This window comes from Piliocolobus tephrosceles, chromosome 11 (genome assembly GCF_002776525.5).
Source record: "Piliocolobus tephrosceles isolate RC106 chromosome 11, ASM277652v3, whole genome shotgun sequence".
Classification (NCBI taxonomy): Eukaryota; Metazoa; Chordata; class Mammalia; order Primates; family Cercopithecidae; genus Piliocolobus; species Piliocolobus tephrosceles.
Window position 1 is genome coordinate 47,822,810 of NC_045444.1, and position 25,348 is coordinate 47,848,157.

The 25,348-nt window shown below is 42.1% G+C and overlaps 1 protein-coding gene and 1 long non-coding RNA gene across 4 annotated transcripts in view; one reads left to right on the plus strand and one right to left on the minus strand.

Moving 5' to 3' along the window:
* Positions 1-13,537, minus strand: part of DPP4 (dipeptidyl peptidase 4) — an 86,334-nt gene extending 72,797 nt beyond the window's left edge. For both annotated transcript variants that reach the window (XM_023217337.2, XM_023217336.2), the window contains exons 1-2: positions 12,813-13,537; positions 12,229-12,316 (exon numbers count right to left, since the gene is read on the minus strand). In XM_023217337.2, coding sequence (XP_023073105.1) covers positions 12,229-12,316; positions 12,813-12,818 — 94 coding nt within the window. In that variant the 5' untranslated portion in view covers positions 12,819-13,537. The remainder of the gene's footprint in view (positions 1-12,228; positions 12,317-12,812) is intronic.
* Positions 11,804-25,053, plus strand: LOC111546069. 2 transcript variants are annotated; one of them, XR_002732635.2, is made up of 7 exons: positions 11,804-12,167; positions 12,242-12,413; positions 13,620-13,776; positions 13,876-13,983; positions 14,044-14,110; positions 14,198-14,330; positions 20,013-25,053. It is a non-coding gene; the product is annotated as an uncharacterized LOC111546069 (long non-coding RNA). The 2 variants fall into 2 exon arrangements; XR_002732636.2 differs by lacking the exon at positions 14,044-14,110 and having other exon boundaries at positions 11,808-12,167; positions 14,242-14,330; positions 20,010-25,053.
* Positions 25,054-25,348: the final 295 nt, after the last annotated feature.

The window sequence follows — 25,348 nt, forward strand, 5'->3', positions numbered from 1 at the left end:
TCACTTGAACCTGGGAAGCGGTGGTTGCAGTGAGTCGAGACTGCATCACTGCACTCCAGCCTGGGTGACAGAGCAAGAATCTGTCTCAAAATAAATAAATAAATAATAAATAATAAATTAAAACAATTTGATCACTATATTATTAATAGTTTTCTATTGCTATGTAACAAATCACCACAAACTTAGTGACTTAACACAGTACACATGTATCAGTTCAGAGTTCTGTAAGTCAGCAGTCCAGCCCATTTTGCTGAGTTCTCTGTTCAAAGTATTGTGAGGTTAAAATCAAAGTTTTGACTGGAATGAGTTGTCAGCTGGAGGCTCTGGGGAAAAATTACCTGCTTCCAGGCTCACACAGGTTGTTGGCAAAATTCAGTTCATTGAGGTTGTGAGAGTGAAGTTCTCATTTACTTGTTGACTACAAGCCAGGCTGCTCTCACCTCCTAGAGATGACCCACATTCCTGACCATATGGCCCCTCTGTCTTCCAAGTCAGCAATGGCATGTCAAATCCTTCTCATGCCTGGGATTCCTGACTGCCTGTTCTGTGACTAGTCAGAGAAACTCTTCTTTTAAACGGTTTATGTGATTCAGTCAGGCCCAAGCAGGTAATCTCTCTTTCTTAAAGCTGACTGTGCATTATAACGAAACTTAACTACAGGAAGAAAATCCATCATAGCCACAATCTCAGAGATTAGTACACAGGAGGGGAGGTGGGGTTCTTGGGGGTCATCTTAGAATTCTGCCTACCACAATCCCCTTGTCTGTTGTGTTGAGAATACACCACAGGGGGAATTAAGAAAAAGAAAGAGAGATGTTGGCAATAATTTAGGGGAAGGGCAATTGTGTCTTTGACCAGGGTAGTAGGAGATGAGGTGGTGAGGTATGGTCAAACTCTGAGAGAATATGAAGATACAGATGATAAAACTGCTGACACATTGGATGTGACTTGTGAATGAAAGAGAGGAGTTGAGGAGAACTTGCATGGATATTGGCCTCAGTAGCTACAAAATGGAATTGCCACTCGCTGAGATAAAATGTACTAAGGGAAAACAAAGAGTTTTGGAAGATGTCAGTATGAGATGCCAATATCACCTCCGAATGGAGATGTCCAGTAAACAGTTGTATACTGCACCTAGAGCTCAGTAAAAGGTCTGGTTTGCAGATAAAATTGGAAAGTTGCCAAGGGAGCCCCAGAGTAGTCCAAGGTGAGAAGATGAAGATATCAGGAAGAGTACCTAAGAAGGCTGGGAAGGACTGCACAGTGAGGTAGAAGGACAACCAGGAGAGAGTGAGAGCCCCGAGGGACGGTGGAGAAGAAGGATGACTAATTGACAGGCACATGAGACGCAGAGTGAGAAGCAACTCCAGATCAGCAACACAGAGATTAGGAACCTTGACAAGAACTGAGCTGTTTTAGTGGTGTGGTGGGGATAACCCTTGTTCCAGGGGGCTTAAGAGGAAAAAAAAAAAGAAGAGGGATAACAGATGGTGATAATAGAAACTCTTTAAGAAGTTTTGTGGTAAAGAGAGCAGAGAAAGGAAGTGGTAGGTTGGCAGGGATGAGGGTGGAAAAAGATACTTTCCTTCTTTTTTTTTTTAAGAATATGAGACACTATTGCCTGTTCATGATCAAATAGGGATGGAAAAAATGATGATGCCACGTGCAAAGGGATAGCTGGAGTCTAAACTTTCAGTAAGCAAAAGGATGGGACCCAGGGCACAAACAGAGGGCTTGGTCTTGGATAGGAGCCTGAGCATTCATTCCCCTAACTTGGGAGGGGAGCCCATGCAGGTGAATGCATTGATGAGCCTGTGAGAACTGAAGTTCTCTTCTAATGGTTTCAGTTTTCTTATCAAAACAGGAAGCCAGGTCTTTAGCTATGAATTTGCATAGGGTGGAGATGTTGGAAGTTTGAGAGGAGAGGAGATACCTGGAATTGTTCACTAGAAGAGCAAGTGAGTGAGCAGACAGGGAAAGTAGGGCCAGATTGCCAGGAAGAAATAAAGGTCCACTGGCTCCTGGGTTCTGGGTTCTCCTTTCAGTACAGCCAAACTCTTCTCATTTTAAGAAAATCATTACCATGCAGAGTAATTTTTTCCCTGGAAATTTTAAAATAAAGATTTGAGTCATCAAGTAGATTTTTTTTTGCCCTTGTTAGATTAAATTATAGCTTTTAGACCTTGTGAGGTTATTTTGTTTGCTTCTGTTATTCATTTATTTAATTTTTATGGTTATTAATTATTTTAAGTCCTACTTTCCTGGGTTAACTTTCACAGATCTAAGTTTTAGCATTTTTTAAAAACTTTGCCCATCTTATTTTATGTTGACTATTTCTGCCACTTTCTGCTATTATGAACTGGATTAAATACGATAGTTTATGTGGATTTTCTAGGGGTAAACTGTGAGTAATTCCCCTCAGATGTTTCTGACCTGCTCTATTGCCTCAGATTTATATTTTAATATTGTAATTCAATTATTTCCTCCTCTTGATCACTTAGGATGCCAAGAGAAAGAAAGGACTGAAGTCAAAATGTCCTTGAGATCAGAAAGGCAGCAACAAAGCACACTGGTTTGCAATAAACCCAGTTAGGAAAGAAAGTGAGGAGGAGGAAAGGAGAGAATTGCTGCTCCAGATTTTTGGAGATCAGAGCTGGCTTGATGTCTGTCCTCTTTTGTTGCAAAATTAAATCTTTCTAATGTAATGAAAAGAGCAATAATCAAATACACGATATGCCTACGTAGGCCGTCCCCCCAATTTCTGTCTTTCAGAATTTTCAATTCAACTTCAGTATTTGGCCTTCTCCTTCCATGTGCTAGCAAAGGAAGATACTCTCCAGCCCTAGAAAGGTGAGTCTTGACTAGTCTAGTTCAATCACAGCAATTCTTTCTCCTTGCCAGTGATTGGTTTAGATATGGACAGTGACACAAATGTAGCCAGTAAGATCTGAAAGTTTGTGTCCGGTCAGAGGACTTATGGAAATGGTTTTCCTCCCTGATACAGCAGAACATAAATGAGGAAGAGCATCCTCTTCTGCCCTGTGAAAGAGCTGTATGAGCAAGTGCTGGGCTGAGCTGCAGAAGCCATGCTCCACCATGAGATGATATACTGGAGGTCAAAAGACAAAACTCCAAGGATGGCAGAGCTGAAAAGTGGAAAGGCTCCGTGTTCTTGATGTGTTCAGGCCATTACATTAACAAACTCAAGAACCACTTTACTTCTGTACTTCCAATTATAAAAGATGCTAATGACAACACAATAATAAAACGCTATCATTCAAATAATTTTTGGCCAGGTATTGGGTTCCTTGAAGCCCAAAACATCCTGATACAATCCTCTTACAGCACCAGGGGACTGTAAGTCAGTGAGGACCAACATGGAGGTGCACTGCATGCCTCAGAGCCAGTTTGGTGGCTGAAGGATTGGAAGGATTGTATTAAGACCCACTAATTATTAACACTTTAGGCTCGGTTAGTTATGTAGAAACTTCCCGGGGCAGCATTTATCATTTGGTCACTAGTGCTTCCATAGCACTTTGATCATTTACTAGAAGGGCACTTAGCTCTTTTGATTATAGTTAATGTTTATGCATCCTTTAATGCTGTCAATAATTTGAGGACAAAGGCCATATCTATTGTCTTTCTATTCCTAACAATCCACAAAGTACCTGGCATGTAAAAAATCCTCAATAAATATTTGCCAAGTTGGAGAATTACCTTCTGTCAACAAGTCTGTGCTGAGTAAATATGAAGTAGGAGGTGTTCCTGAGCACATCCTTGAAAGGGGAAGGCTGATCCCATAGGAAAGGGGAGTTAAACTAGAGGAACCTCTGCAGACAAGCTCTTACGAAAAGGAAACAGCCAGGAGGCAAGAGAAATTCTTCACTTAAGCTATTTAGCCAGCTGTCGGAGGAGCCATCCTTACCTTCTCTCCTTCCCTCACTCTTCACATGCCTGCCCACTATCTTACTCCAAAATTCATCCTGCATTTCTTTAAACAACAAAAACAACAACAACAACTTAATTTCACCTGCAGTGCTATAGTCCTTGTCCAAGCCACCATCATCGATCACCTGGACAAACCACACCAACCCCAAACTACTGTCCACACAAGAGTCAGAGCATATTCTTGAAATGTGAAATGATCATATCACACTCGCATTGAAATCCTCCAGGAGCTCAAAATCATGCTTGGAATAAGAGAGAAACTCCTTTCTGTGTCTGTCAGTCCTCTCTATCCCACTTTATTTTTGTCATAACATTTGTTACCATCTGAAATTATTTTTGCACTTGCCTATAATTTGCCTGCTCTATGGATTGTAAAGGTCCAGTGGAACAGGGACATTGTCTATACTGCTTAGGGCCAGATCTTAGCTCATTTTGTGTTGCTATAAAGGAATATCTGAAGCTAGTAGTTTATTTTTTTTGAAAGGATTATTTGGATCATGATTCTGGTGGCTGGAAAGTTCAAGATTGGGCATTTGCATCTGATTATGGTCTCAGGCTGCTTCTACTCATAGCAGAAGTTAAAGGGGAGGCTGGCATGTGCTGAGATCACATAGTGAGGAAGAAAGCAAGAAAGAGGGAGGTGCCAGGCTATTTTTAATAATCAGCTGTTATGGAAACTAATAGAACAAGAACTCACTCACCCCTGTAAGAGGGCTCTGATCCCATTATGCAAATACCTCTCATTAGGCCTCATCTCCAACACTGGAGATCAAATTTCAACATGACATTTGGAAGAGACAAATATGCAATCATAGCAGGCCATATCCCCCATATCTTCAATAACACTTGACATGCAGTAAACCTTCAATAGCCATATCCCCCTACTCCCATACCTTCAGTAACACTTGACATGAAGTAAGCATTTCATATATGTTTTTGAATTGAAAAATATTGTCTCTGGCCACTGTAGGACTTGGCCCTGAAGAGGTTTTAAATCTCATACTAAAAGAGGTTTATGCCTGTAATCAAATAATGGAAGAATATAATAGAGAAATAAGAGTCATCCATGACACTTATGGAGATGAGTTTGAGCAGGGTGGGCTTTAGAACAACTGAGGAAAACAAGAAAAGAGGGTTCCACAGAAATGGCATTAGGGTCCCAGGGGCCACTAAGCTCAGTTTTGGGGTCCCCCGTTTTAAGAAGTCAAGGAAAGGGTGGATGGTAAGACCTGCTTGATATTCACCTGTCTTACTCCCTCTACCTCAATTATGTGTCCTGAGCCACCATGGCTCCTGAGTGCCATGAGTAAAATATCTGGTGGCTTTGGCTCTGTCTTACATTACCTCCTCTTCTAGGGTCTTAGATGCTGAATTATGTGACCTGAACTCATAGGTCTACTTGCTTCCTCACTGAACCAAATAATTAATAAATGTACACATTAATGCCCCCAGTTAAAGAAAGCACATAGTTTATCTTCAAAATTTTAAAAGCTTCCTAGGAAGTTACAATTTTGAGGAACAATATAAAACAATACAATGTTTGGCAAATAATAAAACAGTTTACTCAGAAGTTCTAATTTCATGGTTTCAGGTTACTCTCAAATTGAGAGACACACCCTCTTCTGGAGGTCATAATGAAGCTCTGAAGACTAAAGGTAAAAATATTTACAAGATATTGATTTACAGCAATGAAAGGATTAGCATCCAACCATAAAGTAATGATTAAACATTAACTCTGAAAAACTCTCACCAAGGCATTTCTATAAATTAGCCATTCATGGGAACCAGCAGGCTCAGGGAAGGTTGGTAGCCAAAAAGTTTGCATTCCCAAGATCCAGTACTTACTTGCAAACTCCTAAACTTTTGCATGTAAAAAGTCAAGATATTAATATATCTCTCTAACATGAACTTCTCTGTGAAGATCAAATGAAATAATTTAACTTACATCAGAAGCAAAGCAAGTGTAATTTAGTGCAAGTAGGTAAATCTGAATCTATTATTACCACTAATACTAAAAATCAAAACCATTCAAAAGCTTGAGATGTCAGTCATTGCCCTATATACATACAGCTTTATATGAGAATGAAGACAGCAGAAGTAGGCTCTTCCTCAGGATACTGAACACATAGAGATTATGAAGGGGTGGCCTGCCCCTCCACAGCTGTGGGCGTTTCTCGTTAGGTGGACAAGAGACTTGAGAAAAGAAATGAGACACAGAGACAAAGTATAGAGAAAGAAAAAGTGGGCCCAGGGGACCGGCGCTCAACGTACAGCGGACCCACGCCGGCACTGGTCTCTGAGTTCCCTCAGTATTTATTGATCATTATCTTTACCATCAAAGAAAAAGGGAAGTGGCAGGATAATAGGATCATCGTAGGGAGAAGGTCAGCAGTAAGACATATGAATAAAGATCTCTGTGACATAAGTTTAAGGAAAAGTGCTGTGCCTTGATATACATATGTAAACATCTCCATAAACCTTTTTAGTGCATAAAGAGCAGCATTGCGCTAGCAAGTCCCATTTTTTGCACTAAAGCAGTTTTTCTCCTTTCTCAGTAAACAGAACATACAATTGGATTTTACACGGAGATGTTCCATTGCCCAGGGACGGGCAGGAGACAGATGCTTTTCTCTATCTCAACTGCCAAGAGGCTTCTTTCCTCTTATACTAGTCCTCCTCAGCACAGACCCTTCATGGGTGTCAGGCTGGGGGACGATCAGGTCTTTCCCTTCCCACGAGGCCATATTTCAGACTATCACAGGGGAGAAACCTTGGACAATACCTAGCTTCCCTAGGCAGAGGTCCCTGTGACCTTTGGCAGTGTATGTGTCCCTGAGATTAAGAGAATAGTGATGACTTTTCACAAGCATACTGCCTTCGGGCACTTGTTTAACAAAGCACACCCTGCACAGCCCAAAATCCATTAAACCTTGAGTCACCACAGCACATGTCTCTTGCTAGGACAAGGTTGGGAGTAGGGTCACAGATTAACAGCATCTCAAATACAGAACAAAATGGAGTCTCTTATGTCTCCTTCTTTCTATATAGACACAGTCATAGTCTGATCTTTCTTTTCCCCACAGATTAGAAGCCATGAAATGATAATATAGCTATGCAAATGAGAAGTTATAACAATTATGCCAATATGGCCAACTTGATTTTATACTTGATTACAAGCTGACAGAATGATAGGCAGTTGAACAGTACTGAGTATCAGCTGTAAAGTCACACTGCCTGAGTATGAATCCTAACTTTGTGGAACTTTAAACAAGTTCCTTAACTTCTTTGATGGTCATTGGAGCCAGCCTCCATCATGGTTCCCAATGATCTCCACCTCCTGGTATTTATGCACTTGTATAGTGCCCTCCCACATTGTATCAGGGTTGGTCTGTGTGACCAATAGTACACAGCAGAAGGAATGGTATACCTGCCACTTCTGAGGCTAGGTCATAAAAGGCAGCTCAGTTTCCTGCTTAGTTCCTCTCTTGGATCCTTCATTCTAAGGGAAAGTAGCTACCATATTATCCTAAGTATAATTTCGTGCAAGTAAGTAAATCTGGACCTATTATTACTACTAATACTACTAAACAGAACCATTCAAAAGCTTGAGATGTCAGTCATTGCCTGTATACAGCTTTATATAGGAATGAAGGCATCAGCAGTAGGCTCTTCTTTAGAACGTTTAGCACACAGAGATTAGAAGTCATGAAATTATAATATAATTCCCACATGGTGGGGAACTGGGGCCCATACACTAGGGAACTGAAGCCTCTAGCTAACAGTCACATGAGTGAACTTGGAAGGGGATCCTTCAGCTCCAGTCAGGCTTTCAGATAACATCTTGATTACAACCTCATGAGAGACCCTGAGGCAAAACCACCCAACTAAGCCACTCCAAAATTCCTTATACACAGAAACTATGAGATAACAAATATTTATTGTTTTAAGTTCTGAGGCGATTCATTACGCAATTATACATAACTAAAGTATCCCCTCGAAGTTTTGATAAATCTTCTGTAGGAATGGAGAGGGTAATAGTACCTCTCATTCAAAGAGTTGTTCTTCGAGTTAAATGAAAAATACATTGAAAGCCCTCAGCCCCAAATTTAACACTTAGTAAAAGTAAATGCATATTCGCTGTTATTGTATGCTTGCTTGCCTTCTCTTCCTCAAGTAAGGCGCTCCTGCATGTTATTTACAGCCATGTTCTCCATGGGCCTCAGTACTTCCTTCAGTCATAAAATTTGAAAGACACGATCCAGCTCCACTCTTTATATTATCTTTCTCTGACCATCAACTGGATAAATAGTCTTCATTTTCTCTCTCTTTCTGATCCCCTTTGAGAAGAGAGGCAGAGATTTCTAAGATAGAGAAACTTAAGGCATATGTTATGGCTAGAGAAGCAAAAGCCAAAATAACTGGCCTGAAAAAGACTAACCTGCTGACCTCATGAGCATTCTGCAAAGGTTGACAATAGTTAACTGAGCAAGCTGGAGTCAGCTCCAGTTTTTACAGAGCATACTGTTTAGAAATTGTCCCCTGAAATGTACAAAGCTTTCATTCAGGCTCATTTCTGTGCTTTTAAACCTGGAAGAGATCCTGGACTTCCTCAGGCAAACCTCATAGATGCTATCTTTTCTCTCTGATTATTCCTGTCTCCTTCACATTTGGGTTTTCTCTTATTACTGATGGATACTGATGGGTGAGCAGTCAAATTTCCTTTCCACCAAAAGAAGGGTAGAGGAAATTTACTACTTAAAGCAGTGAAAAGAGCAAAAGAAGAGATATAATTCTATTCCATAATAAAATTCAATAATAATAAAACTATTTGACAGATAACCAAAGATTTCCAATTTCAGCATATAATATAATGTAAAAGAAAAAATAAAGAAATCATAAATGCTGTGTGAGAATTTTATTACCCCTAAGCCATGAAGAGTTCTACAATTCCATACAAGTATTTTTATATATTTCTCACTGATTCTTGAAGAAACTGAATGCTTACATATGCAATATCCTCCTGTAGTAGGATGATTGAAAAAATTTTAAAACATACAATCATTTATTACATACACAGAAGAGAGTGAACTTTTAATTGTGCTTGGTGAAATGAATAATCTGAATTCAAGGAGTTTTTATTCTTAAATATATGGCAATAGTCCAGTATTAAGCCTCTCTCTCTCTCTCTGTCTCTCTCTCTTTCTCTCTCTCTCTCTCTTTCTGGCTCCCCACTCACTAGCCCCCCTCCTGTTCTGGGTGTGTCTAGTTTTGCTAAAGTATGCATTTCATATGGAAATACTTGACCTCTTAAATCAACCTCTTAGGAGATGAACTTGGGTTTGCTTCCTCCTTCCTTTTGGCTGTTTAATTCTTTAGTTTTCCCGTAATTTAGGTATTTGCTTTGTTTTTCTATCAAATTCCTTTCCTTCTTTCCTTCTTCCTTTCCTTTCCCTTCATATTTCCTTTCTCCCTACTTCCTTCCTTTCTTCCTTCTCTGTATTTGTTTACTTGAAAGCTTGATTGACAACATAGAAGGCATTTCTTGGATGATGACTTTGACTTTTTTGTAAGGAATGCTGACCTTTATTGTGGCACAGCCCAGGAAAGGTATTGCTGATTTAGTGAAAATACTGCATTCTTGAGCTTTTATCTTTATTCCTATGATAAGGCAGAAGTGTTAACAAGATGACTTCCCTTTTTTCCTTAAACACACATACATACAAATTAAGAAATACAGACAAGAAATAACTAGAGTGGTAAATAAATAAAGCCACCATGAAACAACATCTCCACCTGGTTGTCCAAGAAATATCCTTAGCGACCCTCTCCTTCACCTCCCTCTGTTTAACCAGTTACTGAAGTCCAGTCATTCACATTTCTGAGTAGCTCTGGAGCCTCCATATTCTGACCTGTACTGTAAGTGCCCTGGGCCATTTCCCTCACTTCCATCTCCAGTGTTGCTCCATTGCAACTCACCTTCCCACTGTCATGGCCAACAGTTCAGGCGTGCTCAAAACCTCATTCACTGCATCATCTCCAGCTTAGAATCAAACTCTTTTGCCTGTTTCTCACTCTCCTCTGGGGCTCTGGATCCTTTCATAATCCCTAACACGGGCTGTGATCTCATGTCTCTGTGTTGAAACACAAGACATTCACATTTTCTGGAATATCTTATCTCCAGCAACTGATGTTAACTATTCAAGCTTCTCCACAAAAGAAACCTCTTATAAGAAGTCTCTCGGCTGGGAGCAGTGGCTTACACCTGTAATTCCGGCACTTTGGGAGGCTGAGGTGGACGGATCATGAGGTCAGGAGATGGAGACCATCCTGGCCAACATGGTAAAACCCCATCTCTACTAAAATACAAAAAATAAGCCGGGCATGGTGGTGCGTGCCTGTAGTCCCAGCTACTCGGGAGACTGAGGCAGGAACCCGGGAGGCGGAGACTTTCCCAGAAGTGTTCCTTCTGACCTCCAGAGCAGTTTGCTCAGGCACCTCTAAGTTATCCTTTTGAATCATAAGAGTAGTTATATGGAAACAAGTGAGTCTCTCAGGAAGTCCCCCTCAAGAGACCATTCTTGAAATGTGTTCAAATTTCATTTGGAGAAGACAGCAGGTGCTGTTTAGCAGAAATGGCAAAAAAGCTCTCCCCGGCCTGTATACCCTACCTAGCAAAACAAAATCCTCACAGTTAACTACAGCAAGCCTCAGATCCCTAGGGCATTTCACTGGCCATCTCAAGTGGCTTATCAAAATACAGTATTCCTTTCAATGTGCTTTAATGGAAGTTCTGATAATTACAGTTTTACCCAAACTTCCAGCAATGCTGTGATGCCTCAGTTATGTTTTGGAGACAAACAGGCTATACAGATTATTTCTATTTATATATATGTGTGTATCCACACATACACATACACACATATATATGTAAAACAAGTCGTATTTGTTTGCATATTCCCACCAGCTTATACAGTTCTTGAGGTCAGGGGCCTTTATATTTATATTTACAAAATTTAATCTTTGTATCTGCAGCAACTAACCCAGTGCCTGGAACATAGAGTGTAAGCCTGTAAGCTCTATATTTATCGATTGTACGACTAGCACATTCTTCTCCCACGAGGCTTTGCATGTATGATTTATACAAAATGTTGCTTTATGAAAATAGTTATATTTTAACAGTCCACAAAAAAGAGTCAAGCTTAAGTGGACTGTCATTTAATGGTATAAAATAGTAGCAATCACTGGTTTCTTCAAATTTCACTAGCAGTAGGTCAACCCATTCAGTTATTTAACCTTTGGCACCTTTGCCCTGGCCTTGAATTGCACAGCAAGCATGGTTTTCATAGCTCCACAAACTAATTCTGAACTGTCATCCTGAAATCTAGATAAGATTCCTTGAGTATGCAAGCACAGACTCTATCTACATTCCTCAGTTGACTAAACCATCCAGAGAGAATCCTTTAACTGGTTAATTTATTGTGTGTAATCCTGAAATGAAGCAAGTGTTTAAAAGGAAAGTAAGGCCAGGGGAGACTGAAACTAGTAATTCTCACTTGCTTGCATCCTACAATGAGTATTCCATTATCTGAGTGTTATACATTTAGGCAAGCTAAAAAGACATGAAAGTCTTTAAGTAAAAGAATCCACCAAAACATCACTGATTCCAGCCCCTTCTGAAATGTTACCATGTATACCAGCTTTACGATTTAGCTCTGCAATACTACTAAATTGGTCAAATAATGACTTCCCTGTCTCCCCACCCTCCAACTCAATTCTCACCACCCTTGAGGGAAAACAATCTGGGTTCCTCGTGCAACCACTTTTCTCTAAACTGTCTTTTGGGGCTTGCTTTCTCATTTTTCCTATCCACTTCAGATATCCTTACTGCTGTCTTTGGGTTCTTTAAACACTGCCTTTTTTCCTTTGCAGATCACACCCAAAAAGTTTTCTTGAAAATTATATGTAAATCTGAAACTTTACTAAGTAAATTTAAAATCGAAATTTTAAAAATCCCGACTGTCCCTAATTTCAGGAAGCATGCATTTATCATACGTAACAAGACGTGAAAGCGGCAAGAGTTGTAGCCTAAACACTGAAGACCCCGCGAAGTGAATCCAGCTGCCGCTCTGCAAGCAGCAACAACGCCTGGGAAGCCTTCTCAGCTACATCTCGGGGCACTGGTCCAACCTCCCGCAAAATCCCTCGTTTCCCTTCGCGTGGTAAGACGGAGGCTGACCTGAGCTCCAACTGTCCTATCTTTTTCAAATGTTTCAAACTTACTGCCTTTGTTCAGCAGAACCACGGGCACGGTGATGATGGTGACAAGCGCAGCAGCACCCAGCAGTCCCAGGAGAACCTTCCACGTTGTCTGCAAGCCGGGCAGATCAAGTCCAATTAGAGGGAAGCGTGTGGCCCCAGTTTCCGTAGGAGGGTCGGAGCTGCTCCAGAGGCAGCAGGATTTGCAGGTGGGAGTGCGTTAGAAGAGGGACACCGTGGACTGGGGGTGGGGGTGGCGTCTAGAGTGCGCCAGTCGGAGTTCTCTAAGGCGGGTGCCCTTGAACTTGTGCCTTCAGAGCACATTAGTGTTGGTTTCTCTACCCCTGCCCGAGTTCAGGCGTGCGATCTGTGGGTGGCTTTCCGGGACATTTAAAGCTCGACGCCAGGGTCCTAGCAGAAACCAGAGTCCGAGAGCTAAGAGAGAGCTCTGGGGCGTCCCTTCACCTGTCAGAGGGTAGTCTTGGGGCTTCCGCCTAAGGGGAGTCCCTGCTCCGGTTTCGCCAGCTTTGGGGCCATTTGGGGAGTTTGGCGAAGGGATCCCCACAGCTCGCCCCGTGGGCTGGGGAAGTCCATAGCGCGGAACTCACCTTCATCGTCGGCGTCTCCTCGGAAGTGTGCGTTCAGTGAAGGGGCGCAGGCAGAAGTCACAGCGGGCGTCGGAGAGGCGCGTCCTGCTCCGCTGCTCTGGGCGGTGGAGTCACTCGCCGCTGGCAAGTTTCGGCCCCGAGTTAAACATTAGTGAGCGCCCAGCCCGCAGGGTATAAAAGCGCCTCTGGTAGGCTGCTGGACAGGCGGCGCGGGAGCAGGCGCGCGGGGCGCGGGGCACGGGCATCCCGGCCGGGAGGAGCCCGCGAGGGCCCCTTGAGGGCGGTGCGGGGCGCTGGGCGGCAGCCGGGGCGCTGGGTGCGAGGCCCGGAGGAGCCGTGGGGGAGGGGAAAGGGAGCGCGGCCTCAGATGCGCAGACCCTGGGTCGGCGACGCGGGGACCCTGTTCCCTCTTAGCTGAAAAGGACGTCGGCGTTCAGCTCCTCCAACCTCGCTTGGACAGGCGAGGGACCGAGGCCCAGAGAGGGCAGGGGGCTTTGGTAAACTCACACAGCTCACCGCTGGCAACTGAAACTAAAACTCAGGCCTCCGTCTCTTGCCAGTGAAAGTTATGTTAGGAGGCAGTGAGGTGTCTAAAGCTGTATGAAAGGCAAAGAGAAAAGGTGATTGTTCCCTCATGAATGGCCCTTGGAAGCTGAGTATCTGGATTCACCCTCTCCAGAGAATTTCCCGATTGTCTTGCAGGCTTACACACTCATCAAGATGCCAAAAATAATGACAGTAACACTTATGTGGAACTTGACTTTTTCCCAGGTGCTGCTCTAAGCATTTACTGTGTTTGTTTTACAGGAAGGAAGCCTGTGCACAGAGAATAAATAACTTGGCCAAGCTATTCAGCTAGGAAGTTGTAGATCCTAAATTAGGAGTTCTAGGTCTTAATGGCTAGTCTATGCGGCCTCTCATCGTTCAGTCTTTTCAAGGGTTTTGGAGAAGACTAAAAGATCAGGTATGGCTTCTCCCTCCCCCAGCTCCCTGTTATTCCCTGAAGGGTTATTCATTCGTTCATTCATTCCTACATCCTCCCATTTATTCCACTCATCCACAGATGTTTGAGAGGTTACAAGGTGCCAGCCTCTCTTCCAGGTACTGGAGATAAAGTGGGACAAGAGAGGTGAGGTCTGGACCCTTGGCACTTTCACGATAAAATACACAGGTAAACATTTGCCTTTAGTGCCCCCCCCCGCCCCGCCCATGATTACTTCCACTCTTGCAGATAAGAAGATCAGGCCTCTTCAGCTTGTCCGCTGCAGCTGAAAAGCAAAGCCTCTCTATCAATAGAGGTAAAAGATTAAGAATGCAGAGTCCTATGGGGCATTACCACATGATTATGAATTAATGCAATTTTCCATCTTTTATTTCCAATCCAGACATTGCTTTTGAACTCAGTCATCTTTTCCCCCTTGCCCGCTAGTTGCTTGTGATACATCAGTATCCTCACTCACCCCCAACTCCAGAGGCTGAAACTGACTCTCCTCCTCCCTCTTCCAACTGCTGATGAAGGTGAGTCAATGGTGTTACTGGACCTGTGAGCTGATGCTGTGAAGAGAGGCCATCTAACACAGACTATGGGGAATGGTGCCACAGGGGCCTCAGTGCTGCCCTTTGCTCTCAGCATTTTGCTCACTCAGCATTGGTGGTAGCCACATCAGCCTCGGTGAAGGAAGTCCGGAGAGTTGAGCCTGTGCTTCACCTCCATGCCAGCACCATGGCACTCACTGTACATTCAGCAAGCTCCAAGGAAGCTAACAGGAGGCTGGCTGACATCTACAGGACAGGTCAATTTGTTCTCTGGAGGGCACTCCATGAGACGCAAATATCTTCACACCCTGTGCCCATTTCAAGAGACTCTTTCACATGCCTCCCCCACCTTGACCTCTGTGTCACCAGTCTTTCAATCTTGTTTTTTCGAAATCCTTAAGGTAGCAGCTGGCCAACACATTAGCCACCACTGATGAGTCAGTGTAGATCTTACATCAGGCCATCTCTTTTTCCTTGCAAAATAGAAAAGCAGATGTTCTGCTCAGAATTCTGTTAGTAAGATTTCCCCTTCTGCTGTGTTTCAGGACATCCCTGGGAGGGGCTCTGATGCAGCAGCCATCTACTTATTGCTAGTGCCAGCTTACTTTGCGTAACGTTGACTCCTTTCCCTCATCTGTTGCCTGGTTATAGGAACCTCCTTGTGAAGCTATAGGTGTGCACTGAGAGACATTGAGGCAGTGGGAGAAGGCATCATAGAGTCTAAGTTTTCTGCTAGTCTGAGTTTCTTGTGTCTTGTGTCTTGTGGACCTGGTGGGCTTATCTCCTTTATCATGTAGATACAATTTTCACTTAATAATAGAATGTTCCTGCAAATGCCCAATTTTATCATGTGGTGTGTTAGGCGACACTCAGTTCATCAGGGTAGCTAAGTTGTGCGGTTACTTGGTGTTATGGTGTTATGGATTGAATTGTGTCTCCCCAGAAGATATATTAGAATCCTAACGTTTAGGACTTCAGAATGTGACATTATTTGAATATAGGGTCTTTACAGAGTTAATCAATTTAAAATGAAGTCACTAGGGTGGGCCCCAATCCAATATGACTGATAATCTTATAAAAAGGAGAGATTTGGATACAGAGAGAGACAGAGTGAAGATGATGTGAAGAAACACAGGAAAACATGGCAGCTACAAGCCAAGGAGAAGCTTGCAGTATATATTCATCTGTTCTCATGCTGCTAATAAAGACATACCTGAGACTGGGTAATTTATAAAAGAAAGAGTTAATTGACTCACACTTCCACATGCTGGGGAGTCACAATCATGGCTGAAGGCGAGTGAGGAGCAAAGTCGTGTCTTACATGATGGCAGGCAAGAGAGCTTGTGTAGGGGAACTCCTCATCAGATCTTATGAGACTTATTCACTATCACAAGAACAGCACAGGAAAGACCTACCCTCATGATTCATAGTACTTCCTACTAGGTCCCTCCCATAATACATGGGAATCATGGGAGCTACAATTTAAGATGAGATTTGGGTGAGGACACCACCACACCATATCATTCCACCCCTGGTCCCTCCCAAATCTCGTGTCCTCACATTTGAAAACCAATCATGCCATGCTAACAGTCCCCCAAGTCTTAACTCATTTCAGCGTTGACTGAAAAGTCCACAGTCCAAAGTTTCATCTGAGACAAGGCAAGTTCCTTCCGCCTATGACTCTGTAAAATCAAAAGCAAGTTAGTTACTTCCTATATATAATGGAGTTATAGGCATTGGGTAAATACAACCATTCCAAATGGCAGAAACTGGTCAAAATGAAGGGGCTACAGGTGCCATGCAAATCCAAAATCCAGCGAGGCAGTCAAATCTTAAAGCTCCAAAATGATCTCCTTTGACTCCATGTCTCACATCCAAGTCATGCTGATGCAAGAGGTGGGTTCCCATTGTCTTGGGCAGCTCTGTCCCTGTGGTTTTGTGGGGTTCAGGCCCCTTCCTGGCTGCTTTCACAGGCTCTCGTTTGGCTGTGGCTAAAAGGGACCAATGTAGAGCTCAGGCCATTGCTTCAGAGAAGCAAGCCCCATGCCTTGGCAGCTTACATGTGGTGTTGGGCATGTGGGTGCACAGAAGTCAAGAATTGAGGTTTGGGAACCTATGCCTAGATTTCAGAGGATGAATGTAAACTCCCAGATGCCCAGGCAGAGGTGTACTGTAGGAGCAGAACCATCACAGAGAACCTCTACTAGGGCAGTGCAGAAGGGAAATGTGGGATATGAGCCCCTACACAGAGTTCCCTCTGGGGCACTGCCTAGTGGAGCTGTGAGAAGAGGGCCACCGTCCTCCAGACCCCAGAATGTTAGATCCAGGAACAGCTGGTTCCGTGTACCTGGAAAAGCCACATATACTCAATGCCAGCCTGTGGTTATTGCAGGCAGCCTCCAAGATGGCCCCTAAAGTTTTGGAAGTAATTTATTATGCAACAATAGGTAACTAATAAATTGGCAAAGAGTATATGACTTTGCTCTAAGACTCATATATCTTCTGTGATTCTCCCACTGGGGCTCGCCAGAGGCTTCATACAGTATCTCCGGCTGCCACATACATTTTAAATAAGTATTGTGCTTGTTAGGTCATAAGATCCAAGTACAACTTGCACTATAGCTTAAACATGCAGAGCCCTTTTTTTTGCTCCAGGATCCATTCAAAACAGACAGCCTCATAAGTTGCTGAGTAAATAATTGGAGAAGTATAGCCAAACATAGTATATGGTGTCTCCAAAATACAAAGAGTTCTGGCATATAGTGCTCCTTTTCATGGTGGATGTACAAGGTGTAGTGACTTGTCTTTCACATTAGAAAGGATACCTTGACATGTTCCAGACCACTGAAGCTGTTGAAACTTCACAAATTTTCCATGGATTTTATTCTCTACCCTCTGTCCACATTTGTCTTACTAAAGAATGTAAGGAACTTGCTACTTCTTGTTCCTCAGGTCCATGTAGCATAGTCATCAATGTAGTGGACTAATATGGGTCTGTGGGATGGCAAGATGATCAAGGTCTTTGGAGATTTTAATATGACAGAAAGCAAGAGTTGTCACAGCCCTGGAATAAGATGGTGAAAATACACTGCTGTTCCTTCCAGGTGAAGGCAAATTATTTTAGATAGTTCTTACTTATTTGACTCAAGAAAAAAAGTGTTTTCAGGTGAACAGCTCAGATACCCATGTTGTTTGATTCAGTAAAGTTACTCATCTGAAATGACAACTGAGTTATTTTCCATAATCCATCCTAGTTTTGCACAAGCTAAATGTGAAAGTTAATTAAGTATGGGATGGGGGGAACAGCACCTCTGCATCTTTCAGATTTTTACATAGTGGCACTAATTTCTGCACTTAGGGATGCAGTATTACTTTTAGTTTTCCACATTGTTGTGCAGGGACAGTACCAGGGTCTTTCACTTGGTCTTTCCTACCTTAATGTCCCTTCTTGGGTCAGGGGATAAATGAGCAAAGAAAAGTAGGAAGGCTCTAAGAGCTGCAAAAAAGCAAATAAATAGATTCTCCCCTAGAGCCTCCAGAAGGAACAGAGCCTTGGTGATGCCTTGATTTTAGCCCAGGAAGACTTATTTCAGACTGTGACTCCTAGAGCTGTAAGTTAATAGATTTATGTTATTGTATGCCACTCAGTTTATGGTAACTTGTTACCGCAGCAATTGGAAACCTAACATAAAGCAGGACAACAGTGATGTTTTTAACTCCAAAAAATTGGCACAAACTCAGGGCTCATATTTAGTAACTCCAGGGAGGTCTGAGAATGTCCCTTTTCATGGGGCATTTTCAAACTTCGCTGTAAGTCATATGTCAGGTGTGTACTGTGACAGCATTTCAGAGTCCCTCCTGAAAAGATCTGACCTCCATTTCAAACTAGGCTGTCTGGGTCTATTAACTGGTTTGAGTCTGAGAACTTGGTGAGAGGCCATTTATTACTACTGTGAAAACTTAAGTCAAATTTCTGCCCATCACACCTAGAATTATTTTGATTATTTAAATCAAGCTATAATTTAGAATGCTACCTACTGACTTCATTCTTAAGTATCTCATGATAAATGAGCCACCACCATAGAAGTCAAGTGCCCTGATTATCATATTGTTCCTGCCACTGTTTATGGCAATATCTCCTTTTGAGAAGCTGAGTCTTGGAGTTGGGGTTACCTAGGGTGAACTGTAGCCTTGAAGGGACTGGAAGCCACTGCCAGATTGCAGCACAACAAAGCAGATAAAAAGCTTAAGGAGTAAATACCTCAGTCTCTTTCTCTTCTCTCCTTTCAATATCTTGCTGGTGCTTCGCATCTGTTGAGCCCAATAAAGACAGAGGGCTAAGGAGCCTGGCCAATAGAGAATGTATATTCAGGGATCAACCCTGCAAGGCTGTGCAATGCAGGGAAGAGAAGGGTGGAGAATGGATAGAGGGAGGGGGAACTTGAAAAAGAGCCACATAACCAGGCAACTCCATATAGTACTTATTATTTACTAAACTGTCTCCTTATGGGGACTGGAAATGTTCCCTTTATTCCTTTGTCTTCTCATCTATCATTCTCTCCAGTGCCTAATAATGTGCCTGAAATATATTAGTAGTCAGTAACTGTTGGTTAAATAAATTAAAAAATGAAATGATAACTGAAGAAAAGTTAAGATCAAATCCTTCTCTGTGTTCTTGGGGGCTGGAACTAGAAGACAGAAAGAAATAGGATCTCATATGTGGAGAGATGGCAGGGTGGAGGGTGGGGAGGTGAGGTGTGGTGGGGAACAGGGAGGGAAAGAAACAGACTTACTTCTTGCCCTCAGTTCTGAAGGATTAGTAAAGGACAATACAAAGGTACTTATTTGTTCCTTTGATCAGTGAACATTTGCCCTCCACCTAATCACAAGTAGCTGCTCTACCTGTGTGGGAATGACTTCCTGCAGTCTTAGTGCCAAACCCCACATTTCACCTCCTTTGGACTGAAGATCAAGTCTCACATCTTCCATGTTATCTTCATTATCTCATCTGAAATGACAACTGAGTTATTTTCCATCATCCATCCTAGTTTTGCACAAGCTAAATGTGAAAGTTAATTAAGTATGGGATGGGGGAAACATCCCCCAAAAACAAGTTTTTGTTTTATTTTCTCTTTTCCCTACCAACCATACTCGGGAAGATTACGCTGCTTGTGTTCCAGGTTGAAGCAACCTTTAACAAAATTTATTTCTACCAAGATACGTGTATTAATAGATGGCAACTAGCTACCTAGATCATCCTATGGATTTTGATAGATGAAAGGAAGTTTCAGGCCCAAGGGATAACACAAATAAGGGCTTGAGTAAGAAAGCTGGAAGATTTTTAGGGAATACGTATTACTTTCATTTTGCCAGGATATAGAGTATACAAAAAAGTATTGGGAATGAAAGTTGGTCATGGACATATTCTTCTCGTAAGTTCAATATTCACTATGTACCAAGGAGCCACTGAATTTTTTTTTCTTTTCTTTTTTTTTTTCAGGCAGTCTTGCTCTGTCGCCCAGGCTGGAGTGCAGTGGTGCGATCTCTGCTCCCTGCAAGCTCCGCCTCCCGGGTTCACACCATTCTCCTGCCTCAGTCTCCTGAGTAGGTGGGACTACAGGCACCCACCACCTCACCCAGCTAATTTTTTTGTATTTTCAGTAGAGATGGAGTTTCACCGTGTTAGCCAGGATGGTCTCGATCTCCTGACCTCGTGATGCGCCCACCTCAGCCTCCCAAAGTGCTGGGATTACAGGCATGAGCCACCGCGCCCGGCCGCCACTGAAGCTTTACCTGGAAAAGAAACCCAATGAGACTTATACTTTAGATAAAAGCAAACAAACAAACAAACAAACAAACAAACAAACAAACCAGGCAATAGTGTCTGTTGGATGGAATGAGAAAGGGAAGAACTTAAATTGGGGTGAGAGTCAGTAAACTCTTCGTGTTAGAAAATTAATTGGGTAAGTGCCTCTCTGCAAAGTTTGTTGTACAAGCATGTAAACCATGCTTATTTATTCTTGTTGAAATATGACTCTAAAAACTGTTTCTCAGCTATAGTCATGGTGTTTTCCTTGACCCAATTATCAGTGATACCAAATGAGGGGTTCTTCTAACAGCACTCCATAAAGAAGTGCTTTTTCTACCTTTTAGACCAGAACCCAGTCGAGGGGTAAGGGCACTTTTGTGCTCCTCTTTGGATGGTATCCTTTGGATATTCTGTGGGTTTTGTAATTTGAAGAATTTGCTTATATTAACCCCTGACTTATGGAAAAAAATATGACTTAATGAAGAGAACGTGTTTAAAAACCCGTGGAGCCTGATTCCACAAAATGCCTGTAGCTATAATGATGTCTTCTCCTTAGTGTTCTCCAAACTGTGAACACGGGCCAGATGTGGTGGCAGGATAGGGGAGCCAGAGATCACGTCCAACCCCCCTGTAGCTCTTATGTTGCTCTTCTAGATTCAGCCATAGAGCTGAATCTAGAAACCAAATTGATATCAGGCAGATTAACAAGAGAAAAGCAAACAGATGTTATTGGTTTTTCATGTACATGGGGATCTTCACAAGAGATTGAAGTCTGAAGTGGCCAAAGCAAGATACTTTCATACTTTTTAGACAAAGAATAACAAATCTGAGAAGACATCACAGGACAAAGGGAATCTGACTAAGAGCAGTACATTTCTAGGGGAGTCACTAGGCGATATATGACGGGAGGATGTAAACCTACTGGAAGATAAGGGCTACTTCATTAAGTATATTTATTCAGGTTCATTGCAGCCTCTGATCCCCAGTCTCTGTTGACAAGGGCTAGTTTCTTGCTCCAGTAAGAAAATATTCCTCCCACAGTAAGAAATATTTCTGTTTTCTTGCTCCAGCAAGAAATATTCCTTCCAGAGGAATCTACGGCTTGCCACAAGCAGGCAAAGACAGGTCAACTAGCCCTTTCTGATGCTACAATTCTCCCAATGCTTTCAACTTGAAATAATCCATATACCAATTTGACATATTTTGGGATGACATATCCTTCACTCCTCCATTTCCCCTGTCTGAAACTTCACTAGTCATTTCCAACATTAAAAGCTGAGGTGGTGGCTGTGGAAAGAAATGGCAAGTTAGTAGCTGTGTCATAAGGATTTCAAAACCAGAAAACAACCAATCTAAGCATTGTTCCCCACATTCCATTAAACCAGCCTCCTAATCCTGGGAAAAGTTCTATCCAATAAAATGGTTTAGCCTTATTTATTTGATGAAGAGTATTTGTCTTGTCTTTAAATAGTACAGATTAGGCTCTATTTGTCCCCAAGGATTTACATAGAAGCAGTGTTCTTCTCCAGTGTTTGTCAATGCATCGAGGACATGGGGATTCTGAAATACAGCAATGGCTAAATATCAGCTTCTGACTGGAGTGCTTTCAGTGCTTGCATAGAAATACTGAGCTCTCATTCTATAACTCTGGAAAGATTTAGAATTGCTTTTTTAATGTCATATACTCCAGTGCTTGGGAAAGAAGCTCTCAATATTGAAAAGAACTTAGAATTGTGATATAAACGTGAGTTTTGAATAGTACATCTAGTACATTTGTGTGGTACCACTTTATAAACAAAAGAGCCCAAGTTTGTAATTTGACTAGCATTTAAAGTAGGGTACCTGGAGACAGAGGTGTTAAATATATGAGTCCACATTGCCTGGACCATCTAGGTGGGAATCCTTCATATACCTTGTTACCACACAAGAAAAAAGACCAGTATTGTTCACAAATAAGGTCAGAGTGGAATATGTGACACCACAGGTTGGGGTTTATTGCACCTTGTTTTCTAGCATATTGACATCTGCTCACGTCTATCCTCCGTGAATTCTGTCAGTCCATAGGAATGCAAAAGGTCGTGAAATATCTGATATAGGAGGCTGTTAGTTCAGTTTTGGCAGCTATAAGGCTTAATTTTATTAAGCCAAGTCAGTCTAGAATTTTGATCAATTTATTTGTAATCTTTGGTGTCTGCTAGCCTAATGAGTCTCCCCAAGTTACACAGGGCTGACTTTGGAAGTTTTTATAACATCTGGTGATTTGGCAAGTGTTTGTATCATAAGAGTCAGTGTCAGAGCTGCTTATGACCTTCATGAAAGGCTGAAGGGTGCCATGGGCAGAATCAAATCACAGGCTTTGACTGCAATGCCTCATTGGTATGTTACTTAAGAAAAGTCCAGCATTATTCCTGCTTATATTGCAGAGGGAAAAATTCCTTTCTAATGACTTTATTAGAGCAAGGACAGTCTTTGAGCTCTTACAGAGATTCCCCTGTGTCCAACTGACTCACTGAAAGGAAAAATAATGTGTTGTTGTTGTTTAGGTGGTGAATGCCATACTTTGACATACATTCATTCTCCAAACTTGATCCACTGGACACTTGAATTGTCAGGAACAAAAAAAAAATAAGTTCAGGGTTTTTCTCTGCATAATCTAGGTGTTGACATAATCAATAGTCAGACTGATTAGTTATCGTAGCCAGGGTTTGGAAGACTGGTACAAAGAGATGCTGCATCTCTGCCTGACCTATTGGAAAAATAGTGAGGGCTAATAAGAGCGAGACACAGTTTGAAGAAAGGTGGTAGTGGAGGAGCAGAGGGAGGATAGGTAGAGGGAGACAGTTTTCAGTCAGCTTTTAAAGTAGGCTATCAACAAATGGGGGCGGGAAGCATTTGTCACCAAAGAAGAGATTTTCGTATGCTTGCTTGTTTGTATGTTTTCAGGAAGAGTATTAGGGAGACTTAAAAGAGGAGAGAAAATAGGTGGGAGTAAAATTTCTTCATCCCTGGTCTTGGGAAAAGCTGTCTACTTTGCAAAAAATGCCATCTGCTTCTAGGACCTGGGAATTAGCCCTTGAAATCCTTACTTTAAGGTCACCTGTAGCGGTGATCTTTCAATTGACTTGGACGTGCTGATCAGGATCTAGCTTGGGGTCACTTGTTTCATGAACTCAGGAGGGTTTTTCTTTTAATGGCAGCATAGATAGTCAGCTGTACCTCATAAGGGCCTTCCCAGTGAAATGACAGTGTGTGCTTTTCTCTAAAAATGTTGATGGACTCAGTCTCCTGGTTGAAAAGGATAGCAAGGCTTGACAGTTGGCACAGGCCACATCCTTTTTACCCGATGGTGATATGCTCCAAGCATATCAGTGAGTGCCTGTGCATAACTAGACATAACATCACATTATTTACTTAAATCCACATACAGTCTATTCAGTCTAGGAATGGAAGGTTTACAGATGCCAGTAGGCATAGGGTAGCCAAACACTATTTCAAAAGGGGTTAATCCATATTTTCTATTTGGAGTATTTTGCCTTTTTATAAGGGCCAGAGGTAATGCTTCTGGCAATTTAAGTCCAATTTCTCTGAAATCTTTTTCTAAAGTCCATTTAATGTCTAGATTTGCCTTCAAGATTGGGGAGAGTATGGGGTATGAAATTTTAGTGAATACCCCAGAGTTTTTGCAAGCAAGTGGTTTATCTCTGCTGTAAAATGAGTTCCTTAAAATCCATAAAATGATGCGAAAACAAGGAATAATCTGTTATTCATTTCTTCACCATTGTTGTGGTGTTAGCATGTCTAGTCCAATAGCATTCAGTCCACCCACTACACATACAGACAATAACCAAACCGTGAGAAAAGCCTAAAGCTGGAAGTGAATCTATAAAGTCTATCTGGAGTTCTGCAAGGGAAGTGTGAGCCTTGGAGAACTTGCTCAGGAATGTTGGTTTCATCCAGAGATGTGGTGAGAGTTACAAGTAATGCACTAGAAAGTAATTTGGTCAGAAATTTTGTGGCTCCCAGGGCAATTATAGATCCCAATTATCTTTTAGAACCTAAATCATCTCATATCTGCATATATACACACACACACACACACACACATATATATATATATATATATATCCCATCTGATGATCATTAATATCAGCCAAAGATAAAGGCAAGTTTGCAAACTGGGTAGAAAAAGAATCAGGGGGCCTGTTTTTGGCTGCACAGTTAACAGCCTTGTCTGCCCTATCATCTCCTTAAGATACACTATCAGTCTCCTTAGTGTGGGCTGGACAATGAACATTGGCCATTTTAGCAGGAAGATGAATAGCCTGTCATAAGGCAGTCAGTGTATGTTCACTGGCAATAGGTGCACCAGCATAGGTGAGCAGTTCACAGAGTGGCCAGGTTGTGCCAACAGCATGGCAGACTCTGAGAGCATATGTGGAGTCAGCGTGGATACTGGCCATTGTTCCTTTTGCCAGTGTGCACATCCTTCACTCGTTCAGTAGCATGTGTTTATAAGACAGGGATTGGGATCAGGGTGGAGTGGTGGAGCTGCACTGTAGTTGCCATGATTTAGGGAAAGAAGTAGCAAGGACCAGTAGCAAGGACGAGAACAGGGCTGGGGGCAGGCCTCAAACTATATTAAAAAGGGACAGCTAATTTGCCAAGCCAGGGAACACTTATTCTTTCTTGAGTGGTGGATCACATAATCAGAAAACCGTACATAAGAGGGCCTCCTAATTTTTATGTGTGCTGATTTGTGAATAACAATAATCAAGGAATGAGAGTTCGTGCTAATTATTGGATTAGAGTGAAAAATGTCTGTCATCCATTTCTTTTTTAAAAAAATTAGTGGTGAAATACACATAACATTTATCATCTTAACCGTTTTTCAGTGTACAGTTTTTTTTTTTTAATGAGAGCAATCTAAAGCTTATAATGTAATTTTAGTGAATTAAACATAGAGCTTAAAATTATTCATCTAGGACTCCCCTTTTTCTTGGCAAGATGGCAGAGTATGACTTAACTACTCACATCATATCTCTTTTGAACTGGCATCTTGTTTCTGCTGCTTGAGTTGCTCTTTATAAAGGAAATATAAGAGGGAAAATGATAAATACATGGGAAGTTGGGTCTTCCTAGTGACATCGTATAGTAGCTTTCGCTCCAGTGTATGCAAATACCTTTATTCTAG